The following is a 19821-nucleotide window of genomic DNA, read 5'->3' as shown; positions in this document are numbered from 1 at the left end:
CTCCTACAAATCTTTAATGACTTATAATTCAGTGAATTACTCCATTTCATTGTAGTAACATACTAATGAAAGAGTCTAATCCTGCCACATCCTTGAGGATGGAAAAAGGTCTTTTTTATTAAGTAAAACTTAATTGAAATATAGCTCATACATAGATGGATTTTTACAAACTGAACATAACCATGTAAGAAGACTTACTTAAGATGAGCACTGTTCCATATAGTTAATGGCCACTTAAGTAATTCTGGGGGTAAAATGCTCATTTTTCTGTTGAACTTATCTGTCTTTGTTCTTAAAGATTTGTAACAATTCTTTAAATATTCTGGATATGAGTCCTCTATTGAGCATTTGTATTGCATCCATCACCTTTCATTCTGCCTTTGTCTTTTGATTCTCTTCATGATTTCTCTCAAAGAATAAAAGTCTTAATTGTAATGTAGTTTCACTTATTCTTTTTCCTCCTGTATAGTTACCACTTTTTTTCTTTTTCTTTTTTTTTTTTTTTTGCCTTTTTTATTGCTGTTCTTTTACAGTTGTCCTAGTTTTCCCCTCATTGTTCTCCTCCGCCTTGCCCAGCAACCCCAGCACTCAGAGTCAATCCCCACCACGCTGTCCATGTCCATGGGTCACTTACACATGTTCCTTGACTAGACCCTTCCCCCTCTTTCCCCTCTCATCTCTCTCCCCCTTCCCTTCTGGTCAGTGTCCGTCTTTTCCTTGATTACCACTTTTTGTGTGCTGTTTAAGAAATCTTTTCTTATCCCAAAGTATAGAAGACTTTTGTCTTATACTTTCTTTTAATAGGTTTACAATTTTTACCTTCCACATTTGGATCTACAATTTATTTAGAGTGGATTTTTGTTTATAGCGTGAGATAAAGATTAAGATACATGAACCAGGATACCAAATCTGCCAGTGCCTTGACCTTGGGCTTCCCAGCTTCCATAACTTTGAGAAAAAAAATTCTGTTGTTTATAAGCCACCCAGCTTATAATATTCAGTTATAACATATGGGTTAAGACATGTGCTAATACCACGCTATTTTAATTATTATAATTTTAAGAGTAAAAATGGGTAGTATAAGTCGTTCATTTTTTTTGTTCTTCATTAGTATTGCTTTAGTTGTTGTGCTGATTTTGCATTTCCAAATAAATTGTAGAATTAGTTTGTTAATGTCTTCAAGAGATTCTACTAGAATATATATTTGGATTAAAATCAACCAATCAATGAGGGAATACTTTCTTCCATCTTAACATTAGTCAGTCTTCCAAACCACCATAAATATGGTATACCTCAGCATTTATTTGTCATTTATATTTGTGTTCTATGTGCCCAGAGCTCAGCTGACCCTCAAAAATATGAACCCTCAGATTCCCATCCTTCCACTCTGATGTCCTCAGTAAACCACGAGGTCTCATATTTTCCTATTTTATTCTATGTGATACTCAAGTAAAAATAATCAGTTCTCTCTCCAGAGATTATCTCTCCCTCAGAGCCAAACTCTGAAGTATCAAGTAGGTAAATATAATCTTTGCTTTCTTAAAAAGTAAGACAAAAACTCTTCTCAAGTTGCCTGTATTTTATAAGTTATGTTAGTAGGAGACAGTGCCTTCCATCATGGCAATATATAAAATATGAGGTCCTTTCACCCAAGGATAGCACTTCCAGTTAATAAACAGAATATGGCAGTGGGACATCTATCTTGACTATATAAAGATATTTCCAAGTAGAATAATTCACAGATACATGTTTTAATTAACAAGTATTAGATTTGGTACCAATTATATAAATATATTTATACAGGAAGCTTCAAGTAAAGCACTCATATACAATTTTTCACAATTTGTGCTCCATAATGTGCAGAGCTAAGATCTCTTTAATAAGACTTTCCAATGATGATGGCTCAGGCTTTTCTTCTGAGGCCTCTGCTGGCTTTGCTGTGTGTATGATGTGTATGCATGTTTGTGGGCAAGTGTACTGACCTATCTCAATCACTTAAATAGCTCAACTCTTTTAAATTGTAGTTTCCAGCTCTTGGCAATTGCAACACTAAAGAAACAGCTAGATAGATTCTCATACTCTACTTTGACTAGAATAACTAATTATAGTTCAGCACTGTAGGGACAGAGTTATTAGCTAATGCTCAACTCTTGACACTACAGTTCAATTACTGCCCAGCAATGTTTGGAAGCCAAAACCCTGGTAATTAGCAGCAATTTTTCATTATCTCTCAGCACAGCATGTGAACAGTTGCCTCCAGGAAAAGCAGAATCAAAACACAAATAAAGGCAGCACATGTATCCTAGATCTATAATTGTCACTGATGGTCATAAAAGCCTCAGTAGGGTTCGGTCCAAGGAATTTTGACACATATAAAATGAGGTAAATGTGTTATCATCTGGTAAGAAGTTATTTTGGAAGTGAGTTAAAGAGCATGAAGTAGATTGTCTTACTAAAAAAAAAAATTCATTTTTATCATCAGGTAATGATCTTATTTCATATATTTGGAGAACATTAATGCTGGGAAGAAAAGGTCCAATACCATCATCACTATTTAAATAAAAGAAGTAAAGACCACAATGATTATAGAACTCGCACGCAAAGTAATATAGCGGATTAGAGCCCTGGCTATGACTGGAACTCTAATTTCCAAATGACCCATCATTATTCTTTCTGCTAGATCGCCTAAATATCAGGTCTGCTGCAAAGGAAGTTTTGAAGTTGGAAGTGGCACTAATCACCAGTTGTGTTTCTAGTAGCTTTTTACTAAATTAAGCATAACATAGTATATATGGTACACTATTTTCTAGTCTTTGAAAGGCAAGAACTGACCATCTCCTTTGCATAATCTAAATGTATTGAACAAATTTTTCAATTGGAATAGAGTAGAGATGGTCCAAACACACAGGGCAAAGTCACTTCCGTGTCTAATGTTGCTTTGGAATGTTCAGAAAGCCAAGTGATGAATGAAAGAGGAGAAAATTCTGCACTAGGGTAAACATATGCTATAGTTTTGCTACTTGTTAGATGTGGCTATTGATTTCTATTTTACGTGTAATAGTTATATCATACTGATAAAATTGAGACTCATCTACTTTAAATAGATCTTAAGGCACACCTGATGTGTAGAAGGGCCAAGTTTATATAGGTAGTCAGTGTCAGAAATAGTATTCTAACCCTTTCCTCCTGACTCTGAGATTTTATTTTAAAATTTTATTGCACAGTTTTAATTTAGAATTAAGATATATGCCATGGGGGAAATGAAGAGTGAATTTAGGAACCAGGAAAAGTAACTTCTAGATCCAGCTCTGAATAGCTGGATGTGCATACAAGTGTTTAATCACTTTAATTCTTTGGGGTTTCTGTTGTCAAATTCCACAAAATTAAGAAATACCCATAAATTATTTCATTTTCATTTTATATAAATTTGTTTCCAACTGTAAAAGATTGAAGTAGTGATCTATTATCTAAACTAGATAATACATTTCTAAATCTGTCTAAAAGCTAATAAATACTCTGGTAGAGAAAAACTCTTTACCAACTCAGTCTGTATCAGTCAGAAATCAAATGCAAAAATTAATGCACATTTAAATGGTTGGTTTTCCAAACAAAAGCTGTAGAAATTGCTTTCATTGTGGAAAAAAAAATAACTTTAAAAGTATTGTAACCACCCTGCCTCAGTAATTGTTCTCCCTGAGGCACAACAATTATCTTACAGGGCAAAAGCTAAGGCCATGTTAAATGTGTTCCTGGGGACAAAGAAATAGTATCAGGTGACATCTAGTAAAGTAATATAGTTGAAAGTGCATTGTAAACTACAAAACAAAATTACACATAGCATTTGGTATGTTGGCATAGAATAGTGGGAGGAACATTGGAATTGGCATTAGGAAATAGGTTTCAGTCCCAGTGTGGCCATTTACTAGCTAAGCGAGCTTAGGCAAGTCACATAACTTACTCTGATCCTCATCTATTGTATAGGGATTATCATAATTGCCCTGCCTGATTCATAGAGTTGTGGGGAGAAAATCGGGTAATATATGCTAAAGTGGATTGTAAAATGTATCGCATTTGCCAAATGTTAAATGTTATTTTCTACTTACATACTGAAAAATCCCACTACATATTCATATTATACATCTCCTTCTGTGTGTTAAACTTCCAGTCTAGAGTCTTGACTTTTGGTATACCCCATTATTCAAGTGATTCAAACTCCTTCATTATTTCATGTCCTTCTCCCAGCCCTTTGATCCTTTAAATACTTTGCCCCTCTCTTAAATTTAGATCAGGAATTAGTCTTTAAGTCCAGTAGACCCAGGTTGGAAACCCTGCTTTGTTACTCATTGGCTATATAGACTGAGAGAATATTTTTTATATTTCTTTAGGCCTCAATTTTTTTTTAATCTAGAAAATTGATGATTGTGCAAATTAAGTGAGCAAATAATCCACGGAAAATACTTAGTACAGTTCCCCTAATCATGGTATTTTATTACAGTGATTCTAAGATGGAAACATGTGTAAACAATCACTACTGTGACCAGAATAATTATGTTCTCAAAGAGAGTATCATCTAATGGTTCACTTATGGGACGCAGGAAGTACTGGGGACTGTATTCTTACATACCCAGCAAAGCATAATGGTGATGGTTTTCTTTGTCAGTTTTGTTCCTTTGAAATTGAGTGTGCTAAAAATTCTATGCTAAGAATTTAGGAATAAAACAATTTAATTCTTCTAAACTTTCAAATTCTAACAAATAAATGGCAATTGCAATGCTACTGGGTATTAGTTTAAATACCAATAATAGGACTCTGACACCATTTATTCTAAAATTTGTGGTATTGACTTAACAGGAGTGGAAATAAGTGTGGAAATAAGTAAGGAAATTGATATTTCAGACTTGGAAGGATGGAGACAAATAATTTTCAGTGCCGATACATTTGGTAAAGTTAATACCTGTCATGGCCTTCTAATGCTGAGCTCTTCTGAAAGATACTAGAAAGCAGAATATTAGTAATGAGTGGTGATAACACTTAGTGAGCCATGAGAAGAAACAGGTGGTCTCAGAGAAGAGTTAGTTGGCTTTTATGCAAATGTGGAAAATAATCAAGAAGGGGAAAAATAAGAAATAAGATTGTAAAGTCATTGTACAGAAAAGATCAGATATGTATGATGTTAGAGACCCTGAATTTTTATTTTTGATGGAGCCCTGCAAATTATATAGCTGGTCATACCTTATAAAGAGCACATTAAAGCTGAGTATGAAAGGATTAACAGGAGTTCCCCAGCAAGTGAGGAGAGAAGAGAACAATATGTGCAATATCACAAATAGATTCTGGACCTCAAAGTTGTTAGCAGCAAAACAGCCCCAGGATATTACTGGTGATTGGACCTCAGTTCAGCAACCTCAGTGCTTGAATTCTGGCTAAGAAAGCATTCAGAGTCAGGACTCAAATACAGGTAAAAGTTTATTTAGAAAGTCATAGAGATAGAATAAGTGAACTGTGGAAAAAGTGAGCCAGCTGGGTTGCATGGGCTCAGCAAACAACTTACAGAGGCAAAAGAAGGGCCCTTGAAACTTAGGAAAAAGAAATTCAGAAAGAAAGTGTCTGGGGGAAAGAGAAAGGGGGAAGGCATGAGCATGCTTCAGAGAGAGAAAGAGCTTCATAGGGTCCTGTGTCCTGAGAGTTTTTATCTGCTCTATAAAGGTGGGGATCTTAGGGGAGGTACTAGGGGAGGATCTCAATGGAATATTCATCAGCTTTCCAGGGATATCCTTTCAGGGTTGTGGCCTGTACTGCTTGGTTGATGTCAGGGCAAGGGGTCAGTAGTCATTTCAGCTAGTTCTGATATCAGCCATGCATTGCCCTGCCAGGCCTTGCTACTTTTCTGGGCCTGGAGCTGAAACACAATTGAGGCCTAGATGTTATCTCTAGTTTGACTAACACTCTTTCTCTGTGGTCAACAGACTTGAGGCTTTGTTCCTAAGATTACCTCATGTGGGTCAGACCCTCATAGTCTTTGAAGGCTTAATGCTTAAGGGAGTGCTCATGCAAGGGCTTGTATGGGAGCAGTATAAGGCTATTCTTCTGCCCCCCTGTTTCTCCTCTAAGGGAGACTACCACATGATTAGTGGCATACCAGGGGAGGAAAAGTCATGGGAGAGTCTGAACCGCATGACCAGTGATATGAAAGGTCAGGAGGTCTAAACTGCATGACCTTTCTTCCCTAGAGGAGGGAAGGTCACCCTGGGGGAAAGGTTCCTCCTTACAATTCCCCACTGCTAGGCACCTGGGGCTTTCCACCTTGGTGACATTCCATACCTGGCCTGTCCTTCCTACTCTGCTCACACCTGTCTAACTGTCCACTACAAAGTGACCTACTATAGCTGGTGTGTAGAGGTCAAGTAAAAAGTGAAGAAAATGGAGGTTGGAGAGGAAGGTTTAACTGAACCACAGTAGGCTTGCTGACCTTATTAAAGAGTTTTAATTTTATTTTGTGACTTTTTTTTTTTAGCCTAGGACACTATCATATTTGATATGCAATAGCAAAGAATGGAATGAAGAGAAATGAGGCTAGAGGTTGAGGAAGCGAGGGCAATTCATGGATTAATGAAATATTTGAGACAGTGACTCTAAACTTGGAATAGCAAAATTTTTGGATTTGAAGACCTCATCTTCCTTCTTTTGCTATTTAAAAAAAATTAAAAACCTTTAGTAATAGAAACAGAAGATGTATTAATCAACACTATTTCAAGGCTATGCTAACATCAGTAGTTAAGTTTATAACCTATGTTTTGTTCCTTATGAAAAGTATATTTTCGTATTTGTGATCAACTGGAGAATTCAGATTAATGATCTTTTATATGGTAAAGAGAAAGAAGGGCTAGAACATTTCACTAGTAAATTCAGGAATTATATCAGTAATTCTTTCTGTATTTGCATCTTATCACCCTTATCTACATTAGCAAAATAAAAATATATAACATTTTTCCCTTTCTTCTTTTCTTCCTTCTGTGGAGGAAAAAAACATTTTTCCTTCTACTCTTCTAGGCTGAAAATAAAAGACAGATTCATAGGAGAAAAACAAAAGTTTAATAACAAGTGTAACTTTTGTATACATGTATACCTCCTTAAATAGCATTTCCAGCTAACACCAAAAGTAGATTTTTGGGGTGGTGTGGAAGCCAGTTATTAGGAGATGGGGTTACCTAGAAAATCACAGTAAGCAAGGTTGTTATGTATATTTAAGTCATTTCCTCTCCACTGATAAAGAGTTTCTAAAGATTTAGAATCATCCTTCCCTTCTGGGAACAGGGTGGAAGACACTCTTACAAAAAGAGATTTCACTTATAAATGTAAATGTCTCTTACAAAAGGATAACTTCTACTCAGTTTTTAGAGCTTCTCCTGTGCCTCATGTTTCTTAAAAATAACCAGCTCAGGATAATTGTGCCAAAGACACATATTTTGGGGTGATACATTTTGCTCTTCCTCCCTTCCCGCCTGCTTTCTCCTGTTCTACTCAACTCCCTTTCTTCCCTTCCATTTGCATTCATCAACAATTGATTAATGCCTCAAAGTTTATTTAGCACCTAAGAAGCTGAACTAGATCATAACACATCCTTTGTGTTACCAAACGCAAAGAGTTCATCTACCTGATGTAACCAGAGGCAAACACTAAACATCGAGAATTGCAGTGGAAAAGCTAGTCACTTTATTTGCAGAGCTCTAAGCAAGGAAAACAAGAAACCTATAGCTCCAAAGGTGAAAATCCCCGATCCTGGGTTTGGGCCAGTTTTTAAGAAATTAAGGGGTACAGGTATTCCGGAGCACTGGCTGGGCAGGTTTTAATGAAAAGACCTTGGAGCTTTGTCCATTTGTGGTAAGGGGCTCTAGCAACAGATCTTCCTCAAGAATGGATGTTTTGCTTATGAAAGGGCTCTGGTCTTATGCCCCAGTTTTTTGGTTCCGTGTGTGTGTGTGTGTGTGTGTGTGTGTGTGTGCGCGCGCGTGCGCGCGCACTTGTGTATGTTTTGGGGATGGGCAAGACTTTGGTTTCAATGCTGCTGGAAATTAAAGTTCTTTCCTCTGCATGTGCTTCAGCTGCATGACATGTGGTTTTTGGTCTGAAAAGCAACTCCGTATCTTGCTAAACAGAATAGGACCATTCTGAACTGGTTTTGCAGTTACACTAGCCCTTGGAGAGCTTATAGATTTATGAGAGGCCAAAGTAAAGCAAGGATACCATAATTCAAAACAGAGTGTGATACATCATCTTTTTAAAAATTATATTTTATTAATTATGCTATTACAATTGTCCCGATTTTTCCTCCTTTCTCCCCTCCACCCAGCAATTGCCATACCATCATTCTTGTCCATGGGTCATGCATCTATTTCTTTGGCTACTTCATTTCCTATACTGTACTTTACTTCCCCATGGCTATTCTGTAACTGCCTATTTGTACTTATTAATCCCCTCACCTCTTCACCCATTCCTCCACACCCCCCTCTAATCTGGCAACCATCAAAACATTCTCTGTATACATGATTCTGTCTCTGTTCTTATTTGCTTAGTTTGTTTATTAGATTCAATTGTTGATAGATGTATTTATTGCTATTTTACTGTTCACAGTTTTCACCTTCTTTTTCTTAAATAAGCCCCTTTAACATTTCATATAATAATGGTTGGTGATGATGAACTCCTTCAGTTTTTTTCTTGTCTGGGAGGCTCTTTATCTGCCCTTCAATTCTAAATGACAGCTTTGCTGGGCAGAGCAAACTTGGATATAGGTCCCTGCTTTTAATGCCTTTGAATATTTCTTGCCAATCCTTTTTAATCTGCAAAGTTTCTTTTAAGAAATCAGCTGACAGTCTTATGGGAACTCCCCTGTAGGTAACTAACTTATTTTCTCTTGCTGATTTTATGATTCTTTCTTTATCTTTAATCTTTGGCATTTTAATTATGATGTGTCTTGAAGTGAGCCTCTTTGCATCCATCTTGTTTGGGACTCTTTGTGCCTCCTTGACTTGCTTGTCTATTTCCTTCACCAAATTAGAGAAATTTTCTTTCATTATTTTTTTTCAAATAGATTTACAATTTCCTGCTCTCTCTCTTCTCCTTCTGGCACCCCTATGATGCAAATGTTGGAACATTTGAAGTGGTCCCTGAGGTTGCTTACATTATCCTCACTTTTTTTTTTTTCTTGGAGTCTTTTTTCTTCTTGTTGTTCTGATTTGTTGTTTTTTGCTTCCTTATATTCCAAATCATTGATTTGATTCTTGGCTTCATTCACTCTACTATTGTCTCCCTGTAAATTGTTTTTTATTTCAGTTAGTGTATCCTTCATTTCTAACTGGATCTTTTTTATGCTGTTGAGGTCCTCACTAAGTTCCTTGAGCATCCTTATAACCAGAGTTTTGAACTCTGCATCAGATAGATTATCTCCATTTTGTTTAATCTTTTTCTGGAGTTTTGATCTGTTCTTTCATTTGAGCCATGTATCTTTGTCTCCTCATTTTGGCAACCTCCCTGTGTTTGTTTCTATGTATTAGGTTGAGTTGTTTGACTCCCTAATGTAGTAGGTGTCCTGTAGGGTCCAGTGTCACAGCCTCCCCTATCACCCAAGTTGGGTCCTCAAGATGAATTCTTTGTGGGGTCTGAGTACAACCTCCTCTTGTAATAGAGCCTTGATTGCTGTTGTCAGGTCAATGGGAGGTATTTACCCAGGCCAGTCGGCTGCAAGGATTGGCTGTGACCACTGACCACCAACCTCCACCCTCCATGGAGTATCAGCTGTGCAGCAGCAGGGTGGTGGTACTTCAGCATAGTCTGTAGCTGTCTGCTGGGTGTTGAGGCTCTGGGATTTTCTGTATGGTGTAGGCCAAGGTCAATCCCTAACTGTGTTCTGCCTGGGGTCACTCTGCAGAGGGAATCTGCTACTACTTGTGTTGGGTTTTGCAGGTTCCCTGGTGAAGCTAACCTGTGAACCAAGGATGGCTGGTGCTATGCCAGGCCTAGGGCCATTGAGCAAGAGATATGGGGGATGGGGACTCACTGAGGCCAGCTGTTGCATGTTTGAGAGGATTTAGGCAGTCATGAAGCATGAGCCAAGACCAACCATTCATGTGGAAAAGCCACTGTTAACAGTTTGGGTGGGCCTGTAACTTGGGTGGGACAGAGCCTCAGGGTATCTCCAGGACAGGGCAAACAGTGTTAGCCAGGTTGATGGAGTCTCAGATATGACATCTGCCTGCCAGCTCTGTGGCTCTGTGGTAAGAGGGTTCAGAAAAGAGACAATGACTCCTGCCCACCTTTCTGTCTGGGAGAAAGGTATTCCCCGGCTCTCGTCTTGATGCCACACACTTTAGTTCCTCCCTGTATGCCACTGGTGCCTTTCAAGCTGATAGCTGCTACCCTGGTGTTGGAGCTCAGAGGGAGTGCGTCTGAATATGTCCATGTGTGTGTTCTTTTAGAGGAACTCCTTGGGACTCCAGAAGTTTCTTTTACCAACTCATATTCCATTGGCTTTTGCAGCCAGAAGTTGTGGGGACTTATCTTCTTGGCATTGGAACCCTGGGCTAGAAGGCCTGGTGTTGGGCTGGGACTCTTCATTCCCAAGATATCTTTCCCAGATTTTTATGCATCACATGTGGATGTTAAACCAGCACATTCCACATCTCTGCTCCTCCTACCAGTCTGGATGGATGTGGTTTCTTTAATTCTGTAGTTGTCAGACATCCATTCAAACTGACTCCTGATGGTTATGAGTAGATGGTTGTTCTGCAGTTTAGCTGTAATTCTGATGTGATATTGTGAGGAGGTGAGCCGTATTTACCTACATCTCCATCTTGACCAGAAGTCCCAATATGTCATCCTTACCCTTACTTCACACATCTGAATTTGTTGAATGGCCGCCAGCCACAGCTCCAAGCCTGTGGCCTTTGTTAGAAAGAGTTTATAGCCTCTGATATGGGTATGACAGTATTTTAATAAATATAATGCTTTTCTGTGTTAGTTCAGGTTGGAATGGACTGAAAAAACTAGAATTAGAATATGTGACTAAGTTTATAGAAATAGAAAACACAAACAAATAAAAAATAAAAGCAAAGAACCAAACCAACTAGATCCCATAGAGTCAGAGGAACAGGAGCTGCTATTTGATCACACTTACCAATAAATTCCTAGTCAATTCCCTAGACTCACAGATATGGAAAGTGATGGGCCATTTGAGAGAAAACATGGAAGCTATTCTCCTTCAAATTATAAAATACTGAATCTATGTCATTAAACAAATGATTCTAACTCTTTTTTCCTTGCCTTTATTGGATTTCAAAGTTCAGTACACATTCAAATTATTCAATTTTGCTATCACTTTTATGATCAAATGTCCTACTTTTGAAATGGAAAGCTCTGTTGGCCATGTTTCCTGTAAAGTTTAAGAAGCTTTTATCATTTAAATAAATTAAACCTTCCAGCATGAGCTCCACTGAACATAATGAAGCATGTAGAAGAAAAGCTTAAATGAAATAAACCTCTCTACTCATAGAAACAGTACAAGCTATTGTGCATTCTACCAATAGATGTGTGGCTGAAATCAGCCTGATTCGTGATTTTTCTTTTTTAATTTTGTCCTCAATTTTTTTGTCATGTTCATCAGCAATTTGATTGCCATTAGGGGGAAAATAAAAGACACAGAGTACATCAAGTGCAAGAAGCTCTAAATTATTAATACTGAAGAAAAAACCTCAAAATTAGATTTAAAAAGCTGATTTCTTTTAACACCACATTGATAATCATGTATATACACTTTTTCTTTTATTGTACATGGTTTAATGCATTTACATTGCTCTCCTATGAACTTCACTCATATTGTTTAACATTTTCTAAAATGATATTTTGGGAGTCTTTTTGTTTGTTTGTTTGTTTCTAGAGATAAATCATCATCATGTCCATGTAATAAATGTGTAAAATTAATCTATGTAGCTAATGTATTGAATTAGCAGGGAACATTTTACCGCTGTGTGGCACATTGCCTATGTAAGAATCAATTAGATTATGAAAACTCTTAACAATAAGTTTGCATATTCTTCCAACTTCCAAAGAGTAGCATGTAGGTTTTTTAATCTGAATAAAACCATGCTATTTTTATAGGGTTTAACTAAATAAAATTTATTGATCTTCCATTCTCTTATTAAGTTGAACCATTTTATTTTATGCCTAATTAAAAAGTAAAAAGTAAAAAGCATTTCTTAAAAGGAAAGATTCTGCAGAATATATTTGAGAATGCTCATGCTTGTATGGTAATGTAGAATCATTGCCATGCTATTTCTCTGATGAAATGTAGCTCCTTAACAATACAAATACATTGTTGTTCACATTTAGAGTTAAGGGTCATAAAGTTTATCTTCAAAACTATGAGGATTTATAGAGAGAGGCTATTACTTTTAATGTTTTAGAAACACAGTGAGTTACTTCAGGCTTCCCTGTTGTTTTATTTTCTTATTTGTGGCATGTGCACTCTTTAAAACAAGACAGAACACAGAGCTATCGTGCCTTATGCATAAGACATGCACATTTTCCCACCAAGAAGATGTAAAAGGAACTGAGAAGGATAAAGATATTAGGAGACAGAATCCTAAGAGTGCTGCATATTGGTCCATTCCCTCTATTCCCCACTCAACAAGCACAGGGCTTCAGTCCTTTGTTCAATTGGCTGCTTTCAGGGATGGTTTTCCATGGCAAATGCTTTGTGAAGGGTTACTGGTTGGGTGTAAAACTGCTGTATCACTACCTATTCCACCCACTTAACTATCTGGGTTTTTGCAGGGTCCAGGAGGAAGTGTCAGTTACTCGAAGGAGCTGCAGTAGAGTGTAAACTGTTTGGAATGTGGCTCCTTGGATTTGTATCCTAGGCACTTACTAGTTGTGTAACCTAAGACAAACCACTTAAACTTTCTGTGCCTTAGTTTGCTCTTCTTTAACATGAGAATAATAGGATTTATTTCACAGAACAGTTATGACAGTTAAATTAGATAACACATGTGTGGACATAATCTTTTTCCTATATGTAAACTTCTTATAACTATTTTTCAATTAGTCATAATTTCACTTCTGCATTCAAAAGATATAAGATAAATTTAGTCTCATTTAGCAAACTCTATCCAACCCAGTAATGTTTTTTAGAGTTAATTTTGATTTAAAAACCTGGTTATGGTAAATAGTTGATCAAATGCAAGTGTTTTTGTTTTCAGTTAGGCTCCAGTTCAAATTCTGTACCTCAGGTAAGAAATTGCCTCATGACCCTCTCTCCTTCTGGCCCTTCCTCTGCAACTGCTTCTCCTTTCACTGGGCTCAAGATTGCCTGTGAGCCTATTAATCAGAGAGGTTTGTGTGTGTGGGGGGGGGGGGAGTTGGGTAGGGGGTTGGGTAGGGAGTGAGATAAGGAGGGCTTCTGGTTAATCCATAGTGTTGGTTTTTTTGAACTAGCCAAACCAGCTCTAGGACTCTATTTATTGTGTGAGGGGCATGTTTAATGGTCTGAAAGTTCTGTCAGTATGTTTCCTATTGGGTGTAATAACTTCTTCTACTTTGTGGGGGTACCTTTGCCTCAAGGGGCCTTCAGGGGGCAGAAATCACAATTGGTTAACTTCTATGTGGCTTCCTGGGCCCATGGGGATCCTAGCCATGCCCGTCTAGGCTACACAATAAGTAATCTTTGCACTCCAGTGAGGCTACCTGTTTTTCCCACCTGCTTTCTTGGCTCTAGACAGTAGATGTGTAGGTTCTGTTGCTCTTCAAGCTCCAGATGAGAATACAGGACCTGCCTCTATGTTCATAAATACCACCCAACCTCAGGGGAGCCATGTCTGCTATCACCTCATCCCCTGTCCCCTGGAGTGGAGAGTAGAGGGAATGGACCAATATGCAGCACTCTTAGGATTCTGTCTCCTAATATCTTTATCCTTCTCAGTTCCTTTTACACCTTCTTGGTGGGAAAATGTGCTACCCCAGCTCTATTGCATTTGTCCCCTGGTGCATACTGTCAGGACCCTCTGACAGTTTGGCATTTGGAGTCTTTGTTCTCAATAGCCCAAGCACCTGTGTTTGACCTTGGCTGCTGGGGCTGGAGAGTCAAGAAAGATGGAAAAGGCTTTTCTAAGTTGATGTTTTACTTGGGCATATTACACTCTTAAATCACCAAGCATCCCAAACTTGGTAAGCACACAATAATTGTAAGCAATCATTAGCCATTATATTGAAAATTTTAAATGTAAAGCTTCTGACCTCAGGTGTCCACAAATCCACAGTCTTCAGGGACCCCCAAATCTTAAAAAAAAAATAATTTGTTTATTTGTTTGTTTTTAGAGAGAGGGGAAAGGAGAAAGAGAGGGAGAGAAACATCACTGTGTGGTTGCCTCTCACTCGCGCCCCCAACTGGGGACCTGACATGCAATCTAGTCATGTGCCCTGACTGGGAATCAAACCAGCGACACTTGGTTCGCAGGCCGCTGCTCAATCCACTGAGCCACAACAGCCAGGACCTCAAATCTTTCATAAATTATGAGCCTCACATAGTAGTACACATGGCCATTACAGAGATATACTACATACCAGAAAGTCTGCCACATTTAGCAAACAAAAATACAGGACACCTAGTTAAATTTAAATTTTAGATAAACAATGAGTAATAATGTACTCTCTTTAGTATAAGCATGTCCTAAATATTGCAAGGATATCCTGCATTTTATCTGACATCCCTATGTGTCAAGCACCTACCCTCCTCCTCTGATAGTTTGAAATAGATCCTTTTTTCCCAAATGGGAAGGCTATTGTCACTTACCACATTGCACTGGGCTATGTCTATGAAAGGCTAAGTAACAATCTTAAAAACACACACACACACACACAAATAAATAAATAAATAAATAAATAAATAAATAAATAAATAAAACCAGGGAAAGGTAAGAGCTGAGTAGTAGCCAATTATTTACATTAGTTCCCTCATGTCAGTTCATAGAACCAAAGTGAGTGCCTTCTCGGTGATAGGGGATAAAACAAGAATAAAGTGTCTGTGTTTCCATGTTTGGATCTGTCTGGTCCCAAAGAGTGTTAATATCTTTTTTTTAAAAAGTGTTAATATCTCGAAGTCTTAGAACAAGCTGTGTTTACTTAGGAAATACAAGGAACATGTCAGCCCTTTGAAAGACTTCTAATTAAACTGTTAGAGCTTTGATGTCAGACTTGGAGATCAGTATTACATCTTTTTAAAAGATTCAATATCCTGTGCCACTAGAATGGAAAAAAAAATATGCTGATCTTTACATATAGTTATTGAATTTAGAAAATATTTATTTTAAATTTCAAATCACTACCACATGATAAGCTACATTTAGTCCATCAATCTCAATTTTTAAAACATGCTCTTAGAGAACTGCTATCTCCCTCACTTTTCTGTTAACAGAGACCACCATTACTATTGGTTTCTGGTATAAAATCAATGATTATATGTTTCTCCTGGAAGCTGAATCTTCAAGAGGTGATGAAAATGGTTTCAAACACAAAGTGTTTTATGAGAGTTCAAGGGACAGAACCAACATATTTTGAGATTCTGTTATATGCCAGAGACTCTTCTCATATATTTCTAATCTAACCAAAAACTTAATGAGAGAGGGCAGTGGAGGTAAGTAATTTTGCTATTATCATAAAATTGTCTGTTTCTGGAAGCACTTCATTTAACACCCTTTGAATTTTCCTTAAAGCTTTCACTTGCAGTTATTTTGTTCTTCAGAAGGACTCTGAGCAAAAAATCTTACACTATTAAATTTACTTCTAACTCTGATAATATGTTATAATTTCTTATATAGTTAACATTTTTATTCCTCTTGATGGAATTATAAGTCTGCAATATTATTTTCAAAATATGCTTTTTTCATAAAAATGTCCTTATTTATTTGTGGACACAAATAACATCACACACACTATGTATTTAATTTTATGTTTAAAATTTAAAGAGTATGGGAATTTGAAGAATATTGGGATTTGAACCTCCCACTTCATGAAAGCATTACATGGACAATGTCCTTACTTTTGTTTGAATATCTTAGTGGTGTGTGGTATATGAGTTTTCAAATTAGTCAATTACTAGACAGCAGCTTGAACTTAAATATAGACATAGAGGTGGTATTTACCTTCCAGAAGCCTTTACTTCTAGATCCTCTGCCCTCTGGGACCATATGAATAAATTTAATCCTTCCTTATACCCAGCCCAGGTGCTTTGTTGGTAAATTGTCTAACCTTTCAGTACTCTTATACCCTGGATATCTTAAACAGAAGATGATATTAAGATGTTTTTGAATCATATATATTAAAGAAAAACATACAGAACAGTGATGTATTACAAATAAATTTTAGAGATAACTATATATTTCTTTACCCATATGTGTATACACACATATATATACTAATATATATGTATTTATTTTCTATTAAATAGAACCATGAGCTAGAAAGCAGGTACCTCTATAAAGTTCTATCTTCACTATACCCCAGCCCCACCCACCCACCCACCACCGCCTAGAATTAAGTAAGCTAAGTAATCTCAGTCAGTGGTCCTATGCTGAGTTTTAAGTACATTGCATGTGCTGAATAGTATTGGAATACTTTTTCCCTTTGGAAATGATCTTGCCCTATGTTCAAGGATTTCCTCTGTAAAGCCAAGTACATCTGGTATGGTGTCACACAATTATAAATTCATCTGTTTTTATCATCATATTTTCAATATCTCTGCCCCACCACAGATCATTTTCCGTAAAATCAGTGATGTGAAGAAAGAGGAGGAGGAACGCCTCCGGCAGAAGAATGAAGTCACTCTCAGCATCCCTGTGGATCACCCGGTCAGAAAGCTCTTCCAGAAGTTCAAGCAGCAGAAGGAACTGCGGAATCAAGGGTCAACGCAGAGCGACCCTGAGCGGAACCAGCTCCAGGTAGAAAGCCGCTCCTTACAGAATGGAGCATCCATCACCGGCACCAGTGTGGTCACTGTGTCACAGATCACGCCCATTCAGACATCTCTGGCCTACGTGAAAACCAGTGAGTCCCTCAAGCAAAACAACCGTGATGCGATGGAACTCAAGCCCAATGGCGGTGCTGACCCCAAATGTCTCAAAGTCAACAGCCCAATAAGAATGAAGAACGGAAATGGGAAAGGGTGGCTGCGACTCAAGAATAATATGGGAGCCCATGAGGAGAAAAAGGAAGACTGGAATAATGTCACAAAAGCTGAGTCCATGGGGCTATTGTCGGAGGACCCCAAGGGCAGTGACTCAGAGAACAGTGTGACCAAAAATCCATTAAGGAAAACAGATTCTTGTGACAGTGGGATTACAAAAAGTGACCTTCGTTTGGATAAGGCCGGTGAGGTGCGCAGTCCGCTTGAGCACAGCCCCATTCAGGCTGATGCCAAGCACCCCTTTTATCCCATCCCTGAGCAAGCCTTACAGACCACACTGCAGGAAGTCAAACACGAACTCAAGGAGGACATTCAGCTCCTAAGCTGCAGAATGACTGCCTTGGAGAAGCAGGTGGCAGAAATTTTAAAAATACTCTCAGAAAAAAATGTGCCCCAGACCTCTTCTCCCAAATCCCAGATGCCGCTCCAAGTACCTCCCCAAATACCATGTCAGGATATTTTTAGTGTTTCTAGGCCTGAGTCACCTGAATCTGACAAAGATGAAATCCACTTTTAATTTATATATATGTATATACACACACACATATATATTTGTTAATACCTTAAAAACAGTATATACATCTATATACAGAAATGTGTATATACAGTATATACATATATATTTTCACTTCCTTTCAATATGATGAATATAATATGGATTTTGATATGTAAATATTGCATGTCCAGCTGGATTCTGGCCTGCCAAAGATGATTATTGAAAACATAGATATTGCTTGTATATTATGCAGTTGACTGCATGCATACCTTGCTTTTGTTTATAATCTCTAGTCTATAATTTTTAAAAAGGATGATTTTTGTTAATCAAGGCAATGTAATATTTGAAGAATCAGGGTCGAACCTGCCAATGTTGCCGTGACAAATTTGATCTCAGGCTGAGTAGACCGCACTGTCATTTCCTTACTATTCTTTTGAGTTAAAATTATAGATTGATGCCAAGGAAGAATTCAACTTTGTAAACTGTTAGTATCACTTTATGATCTCTTTCCTTATGATATTTTCCTGTAACTTAGTGTTAGGTTATTTTCTCCAACAGGCAGCATTTTCTCCATTTAAATGACTGTTTTGTTGCCTAAGTCAGATAGCAGTGTGGGGTATTGAAAACTTATTGCTATGGGTTTTGTGCATGAATTGCATTTTTGCTCAACTGTACCTCTTCTTTTTCAACATTATACTTAGATAGTAATCATTAACTCCTATGTAAAGAAATCCCTCTTCCCTCCATCTTGGAGAACAGCTACCATCTTATAAACTGATTTTATCAACCCCATGAACACTAAACTATTAATATAGTGTATATTATTATAGAAATACTGCACCACAGGGTAAAGGGGCCTTTTAATGATTTATGTTAGAGATGCTGATTTTTCAAAGGTGATAAATGTTCTAAATTTGTGTTTCTAAAACTTGTTCAAAGGTGAAGTTAAAAGGTCCTTAGCAAAGAAACAAAAAACATTTAAGTTATATCAAAATTTTAGCTATCGTGATATAAAAAAAGAATGTAAGCAGACAAGTTTTTGTAGCACATCTGTAACTTAGGAAGAATGAAACACAGGTACAGAATTGCTCACACACGATTCATTCTGTGTGTAGCAATAACACATGAAATATGATTTCAAAAACAACCAAGAAGTCGATGCTAAGTTGCTCAACTCAGATAACTGCTTTTCTATAATTTTATTCTGGTTGTAATTTTCTACAGCATTTTTTGTACACAGTTCTACTGCTGTACTTCTGCTAAGTTGATCAATAGACTACTATGGCTCAGGCAGATCCACTTATGAAAGGGGGGTACTAAAGACTGAATTCAGAGTCTTTTGGGTTAAAAAAACCTCTTAGAAAGTGCCTATTATCAACTAAAAACAGTCACAAAGAGTTGTGTATAGCTAGTCCTTTAAATGATATATACTGGGAATCAAATACACATTCATTTGTAAGAACCCAGAAGAATTTATTTCTTTTGACTAAAGGATATTTTGTAAAGTTGATTAGTGAGACATACTTATGAATTTGTGCATGCATGACACGTAAGAGTGGGAGCAGGGCAGTTAGTGTGTGCATCATGTCGAAAACATATACCAGTGATTTGTACATTATTGGACCATCTCTGTACACAGAAGCTAATATACACAGGATGATAGCAAAATCAAAGGAGATATTTTGGTCTATTGTATCCATTTTTATGAGCTTTTCTAACTATCTCCCAGCATCCCTAAACAAGACCACCAGAACCAAAAGGCAAGTTATCACAATCAGACCGGAGAAGTGCAAAACAAAGAAATTTATAAAAACAGATACTTTAGAATTTGTATTAGAACTTCACACGACCACAAGATGTGCCTCTTTAATCCAGGAGTCTCAGAAGAGCTGTCATGTGCCATGGGTTCCATTTTCCTTCCTTTGTGCCCATAGCTTCCATTACCCATAATGGAAATTTTCAGGGGAGCACATCTCCATGCTATGCTACAATTTCGAACTACCACAGGCACAAGAGAATGAGGGAATCATGCTGTAAGGGGTCAGCCTTGAAATGGGGATTTTTGTTGCTTTCATGGTGAGCATGGAACCTTCTTCTT

The 19821-nt window shown here is 37.4% G+C and overlaps 1 protein-coding gene across 1 annotated transcript in view; it reads left to right on the top strand.

Annotated features, from left to right (window-relative positions):
• KCNH5 (potassium voltage-gated channel subfamily H member 5) overlaps positions 1 to 17744 on the top strand; it is a 291655-nt gene extending 273911 nt beyond the window's left edge. The window contains exon 11 of the mRNA XM_090272071.1: positions 16797 to 17744. Within this exon, the coding sequence (XP_090128197.1) occupies positions 16797 to 17744 (948 nt within the window). The remainder of the gene's footprint in view (positions 1 to 16796) is intronic.
• The last annotated feature ends 2077 nt before the right edge of the window (positions 17745 to 19821 follow it).

Source organism: Furipterus horrens, unplaced genomic scaffold (assembly GCF_987537825.1).
Source record: "Furipterus horrens unplaced genomic scaffold, mFurHor1.1.pri manual_scaffold_3, whole genome shotgun sequence".
Classification (NCBI taxonomy): domain Eukaryota; kingdom Metazoa; phylum Chordata; class Mammalia; order Chiroptera; family Furipteridae; genus Furipterus; species Furipterus horrens.
The sequence above is the reverse complement of the archived record's forward strand: the minus strand, read 5'-3'. Positions and strand labels throughout refer to the sequence as shown.